Source organism: Cololabis saira, chromosome 13 (genome assembly GCF_033807715.1).
Source record: "Cololabis saira isolate AMF1-May2022 chromosome 13, fColSai1.1, whole genome shotgun sequence".
NCBI lineage: Eukaryota > Metazoa > Chordata > Actinopteri > Beloniformes > Belonidae > Cololabis > Cololabis saira.
Genome location: NC_084599.1, coordinates 28,821,581 through 28,827,461, shown reverse-complemented (window position 1 = coordinate 28,827,461; position 5,881 = coordinate 28,821,581). Strand labels below are relative to the sequence as shown.

At 42.0% G+C, this 5,881-nt stretch overlaps 1 protein-coding gene across 1 annotated transcript; it reads right to left on the bottom strand.

Moving 5' to 3' along the window:
• Positions 1-539: 539 nt before the first annotated feature.
• On the bottom strand, positions 540-5,510 carry LOC133458784 (prostaglandin E2 receptor EP4 subtype-like). The gene is made up of 2 exons (XM_061738985.1): positions 4,629-5,510; positions 540-1,629 (listed from the first exon to the last, which is right to left on the bottom strand). Exons 1-2 carry the CDS (start codon positions 5,508-5,510, stop codon positions 1,315-1,317), a joined length of 1,197 nt encoding a protein of 398 aa, XP_061594969.1. The 3' UTR covers positions 540-1,314.
• Between the last annotated feature and the right edge of the window lie 371 nt (positions 5,511-5,881).

The following is a 5,881-nucleotide window of genomic DNA, read 5'->3' as shown; positions in this document are numbered from 1 at the left end:
TGACATTGCTGCATCTGAAGACCAAAATAAAACTGGAACAAGCGAAAATATATTTTCTGATATTTGAGTCTCATATCTCATGCTACATTTACATCATGCATGCATACTCATTCTATGTACATCATGCACACATGTGCATATCTCACACATACCCCTACGTACACAAAAACATATCTCTGCTTTTACCGGTAAGTACATTTCTTGCATAAGTCTCATCATTAGATTGTGAGCTAACCCAGGGGCCACCCTTGTGTGAAGCAGGCTATAGATTATCTATACGAACACTGAGAATCACTAAATAAATTCAGATTCTGGCAATTGCTGCACCTGTGTGTGAATATCCCTCAGTCTGAGACTGAAGCATTTTTTGGGACTTTTAATATTACAATAATAACAGAGCCATAGACTTGACAAACTTTCGAAAAAGTCACTTTTTTTTGCAACAAACATACTAAAAAGCTTATCTCTAGAAAATTAGTTTTTGATGTTGTGTTTTGTAAATGTTTTAAGTTTAAAAAAGCAGAAGAAAATGAACCTTGTTTGTAGAGTCAATATTTTTATTTTATCGTGTTTTCTGAACAATTTTTTGCAGTTTTTAAATGTTTTTTTTTCTTTTTTTTTGTTGTGTTTTCACCTCAAACTCAAAACAGCTTCACCAAATGTATTCAGATATGATGCATGCTTTTTCAAAGTATTGATAAACACTTAATTCCAATTCAAAAATACTTTATTGATCCCCAAAGTAAAATTAATTGAAACAATCAAAAACCTGAGGGTAAAATCAATTGACAATAAATATATATATGTATTTTAAACAGTTTATAGTTCAAATTTTCTAAAAGGTTTAGGTGAACAGTTTGATGATTTCCAGAACACCCTAATGTTTCAGATTAAGCGCAGTTTGAGTCATGGTCCATCCACAACTGATATTTCCGATAAACAAATCATGGTTTCTAACAATAATAGCTGAAAAAAGCTGAACATCTACCTGTAGAGGTAGTAGTGATTTTGTGCTTGTGTTGTTCTCTCAGATGTAAGTCGCTTTGGATAAAAGCTAAATGACAGTAGTATTGTAGTAGTAGTAGTAGTGCAGTCTCATTTGTGTCATGTTATTGCACTTAAGTCAATACATATCAGTGCTCTTCCACCATTCTTTAATAAATAGTTCTACATCCACTCTGACAGTAGAAGTTGAAGGTCTGCACAGACATCCTCATATGTCTTTCTCACTGGCAGACTCCGAAACAGACTCGTCAGCCCTGCACTCGCTTCAAACACTCATAGACATCGCATATGAGCTGAATTTGCAGAGATTTAGGTCTGGTGGACACCCTCCATGTCGTACTGAGCGAACTTAGCAGTAGCAGGCAAAGTGATGATGCTTGCGTTGCACATGAGCCGGGTGAACACATGGCTTTCCTTCATGATATCAGGACACAGCAGATTCCTTTGTGGCGAAGGCGGGGAAGTGTTGCGGCGTTTTCTTGATAAACTGAGTAACTTTCGGAAAAGGGATCTCCTGAGGAGGATGTAGATCCACGGGTCCAGGATGGGGTTAACTGAAGCAATCCTGATGGCTGCCAGGTCCGCTTTGTCATCATGTTTGAAGCGGTTGGCAAACACGCGTACCTTAAGGAGAACAACATAGTTAGAACAACTCACACTGTTAATAATTTATGTGATACAGTGGTGTGTTACATGCAGCAGTACATGAAGTGTTGAGGTTTTCCAGCTCAAGTAAAACTCAAGTTATTAAGGTGTAACAGCTCTATGAAATCTGACAAAATGTGGATCACATTTCCAAAATTTTGTAAGTAGTGTAAAAATGTGTATACGTCTAAAAAAGCAACAAAACTTTTCACCTTTGCAAAGTCAAGTTTAGGACTACTTGAAGTTGGAAAGGAAAACAGTTTGAATTTAACTAAAAACTATCCTTTTCCTAATAAATGCCTCCATCCTGTTAATTTGCCTTTGCATAGGACTATGGGATACAGTATACAGTATAGAAGGAAAGTAGTTCCAGCACAACACATTTTTTACACATTAGCTGAAAAACAGTATGGTATGAACAATTTATTCCAACAAACAGTCATGGAACATAAACAGTTTCAAAATCAATCAAAAGCTTATTTGTGCCTCATTGCTTATTGCAAACTTGTGTTAGGATTTTATGAAATTGTTAAAGGTATCAGGGTTTTTTCATAAGATTCTACACTGGTGGTTAGTCTCAACGCAGGACGACATCCTGGTTTGTAGGACTAGACTATTTTGCTGAGTTATTCTTTAGGTGTAGACAATGAAGAGAAACAGATGTTTTAAAACTTATAGATTCCATCCTGTTTTTCTCTGTGTGACATCTGACGCTCTCTGTCCATCTCCCTCCAGCCAGGTGCCACTTTATTGAGGTTTTTGTAGTGAAATGAGGAGGTATCATAGAGATACCTCCTCATTATATCGATATAGAGAGAAAAAAAAAAAAAAAAAGATAACTTCTCATTTCAACTAACTGGATCAGCCGTTCCTCATCCATGACTGTTTTCTACAGCGCTTTCAACCGGCTTTCAATGCGAGCGATAGAAAGAAAATGGAAGCAGCCGGGCGTCCGACAAATGTTCAGCTCAAAACGGCGCGCTGCGTCGCTCGCGGCCAGTTAGGACAGTCCAATAGAAAATAAAGCAATGGAATTGATTTTGTCGCTGACGCTCGCTCGCATCGCATGCAGTTATGACACGGTAACTCCGCCGGCCGGAGCTTCCGCCATTTTTTCGTAGTGGTGTATTGCGTCATTCAGGCAGCCAATCAGCACAGTTCCTCATTATCATAGCCCCGCCCACTCAGAATCCCTCATAGATAATGATGTTAGAGAATTGGAAGATAAAGACATGGTTCAGAGGCTGAATTTCTAATTTATTTAGCAAAAACAATCAAAAGCTTGTTTTTAAGACATTCAAGGCCTGTTTAAAATAGGTATTAGATGCCATAATAGGTCCCCTTTAAGGCTCACAATGACTTGTAACAATGGTATAGTATGGGGTATACTGTATTATACATTTCCTGAATCCTTATGGTCCTGTGAGTGTTCCAGTTTTTGTATTTTGTGTCTCTGTTGTTCCTAGGTTACACAGGGCTAAAAGATAGTATATCATTTAGGCGAAACCTGTGTAAAGATGTGTGTTGTTTATAGTTTAAAGAGCTGCAGTGACCTCTATGTTGGTCAAAAAGATTCACATCTTAGCTTGAATGAATGCTTAAAATGCCCCCTTTAAAATGATACCAAAGACAATATTGTGAAACATTATCAGAAATATCAGATATCCTGTACATGACTCTAAACCAGGATATGCACCAGCATCTAAAAAGTAAATTTCTGAACTCTACTCCGACAGGTTGTTAAAGGAAAAATGTTAAAAAATGTTGGTCTCATATTAAAAGAGACATTTTTCAGAAATATTTTTATGTCCTTTTATGTCCTTTTTTTGCGTATTTTATACATTGGTGACATCGGAGAAAAACAAAGTCATGTGTATTCAGAGTAAACCAAAGAGAAATGTATCAAAAAAACATAATTAATGTTCATTTTTTCAATTAAAGACTATTTTGGTGCTAGTACGGGTTGGGGAGCCCGGCTGATTTTAGACACAAGTAGGGGGGGCTCCAAGGAAAAAAGGTTGGGAACCACTGATCTACAGACATGGATCTTTTCAAAAATCATAAGGTTTGTCACCTTGAGTGGTACTGACCAGTGAAATGTTGCAACTACTATGCAACAACCTGTGAAAGCTTGAGGCTCCTTTTAAGAAATGAGACTCTCTAGCGCCACCCTTCACCACGACGGCCGTTGGGGGTACTGCAGCCAACAGTGAAGCCGGTGTGGGTACCAGATTGTATCGGGCTGAAATATTTTCCCCGGAAGTGTGCATTTTTTCCCCGCAATGGTATTTTTTTGCCATGTTAAGCTAGGAAGGTAGTTTTTCACCATGTCTTCACATTCAAAACGTCTTTTTTGGCAATTGCGGATTAATCAGTGAGCGCTTAGTTGACGTTACATTTTTTTAATTATATTTATATAATGTATTATGACTATTTTGCTTAGACATTTACAGATTCAACAATGAGAACATATAGAGACATACACTTCTGTAAAGTCAGAAGCAGCAGATCATAGTGGAGGTAAAAGGGAGAAGAAACATATAACTGCTGTTCACGACACGACCTTCTTTCAATGACTTCTCTCTCTCTCTCGGCTGCTGTAGTCACTCTGTTCCTGGTCTTTTCACGCAAACGGTCAAAAGCCAATCACAAGACGGAACGTCATCACGTAGGCTACGGGAGACCTCCGATAAAAAAAAGCAGGTGGGAAAAAAAAGCACCGACACCGGCACGGGGGAACGGGGAGAACGCACATGCAGCGTCATTTGACGTCACATCTGCAGGACAGCGTGGGAAATTCGGACCGAATTGCAGCACATTTTGCAGCACACAGCCTGTTCAAGGCAAAGGAGAGATACACTAGAGGGCTCATTCTTTTGGGTTTGGAACGCTTCATCTGACATTATTACTAGAAAACTTAAAACGTATACGGATTTTTTTCATAAATCCTGCCTCAAGCTCCTTTAACGTGGACTCACCACCAGCGGGGCGGAGCAGGCCAGCACCACCGCGGAGGTCGTGACCAGCACCGCGATCATCTGCGTCTCTGCGGCCGAGGACAGCGCCCTCCACCTCTCCCGGACACTGTTCCTGGCCCCGGGCCCCCGGGCCCCGGGCCCCCGGGCCCGCACGGTCCTGCGGCGCATGAGCAGCAGCGCTCCGCACACCGCCAGGTTCAGCACGATGGTGCCCACGATCAGCAGCAGGCTGGCCGCGCCGTACAGGGCGGAGTAGGCGCTGGGCGCCGCCTCCCGCGTCCTCCAGGCGATGAAGCACCAGGTGCCGGACGGCTGCAGCTCGCTCCGGGCCATGCCCATCACGGGCATGCAGCAGAACAAGATGTGACTGATGTAGATGGAGAAAAGGAACTTTTGCGCAAAGCGCCGGTCCACCCCCCAGCGCTGGTAGGTGTACGGGCAGCAGATGGCCAGGTACCGCTCGGCCGCCATGGCGCAAATGATGCTCAGTCCGGTCACGCCGAAAAACAGCAACAAAAATGAGTGAAATTCACAGAAGTGCCGGCCCCCCAGCACGTGCTGGTCCAGGTAAGTGGCGATGGTTAACGGGCTGGCCAGACATGTGCCCAGCAGGTCCGTCACAGCCAGACCGCGCACCAGCGCGTAGAAAGCGGAGGACTTCCTCTCCTGCCGGGACACTGAAAGAACCACAATTGCTATCAAATTGCCAATCGCACCACCAGCAAACATAAACATCGGTAAAGCGATTGCTTTCACAGTTCGAGACTCATTTGAGGACGCAGATCCGTGCGTAAAGTTTGGGCTCTCCATCGCCAAATGCACCCAAAGGCTCGCGTCTACTAGAAATATTTCCGTTGGTCTGCTGTGGGTTTGAGAGAGCATTTCCTATTTAGCCCCCTTGCAACAAATGATAAGGAGGCAGGGGATGTATCGTGGCTTCTGTGTTCCAGTAATCCAGATATTCAACACAGACGTCTTTATGCACAGCTGTCAGATGAGGGATGGGGCTGGCCCTAAAGTAATGAACCACCCAGATGCCTGACAGCAGGGGCGTCACACCTTGGCTTCAAGGGTTAAATGTAAATGTTTGTTCTTTTTAATACATTTATGGAATTACTCTGTGTCTCTTTGTATTGATTATTCTATTACTTAATACATATAGAATAACTACAAATGCAAATCAGAACAACATGATCGATTTCACTAGTTATTATACACTGCAAAAACTCAAAATCTTAACAAGAATATTTGTC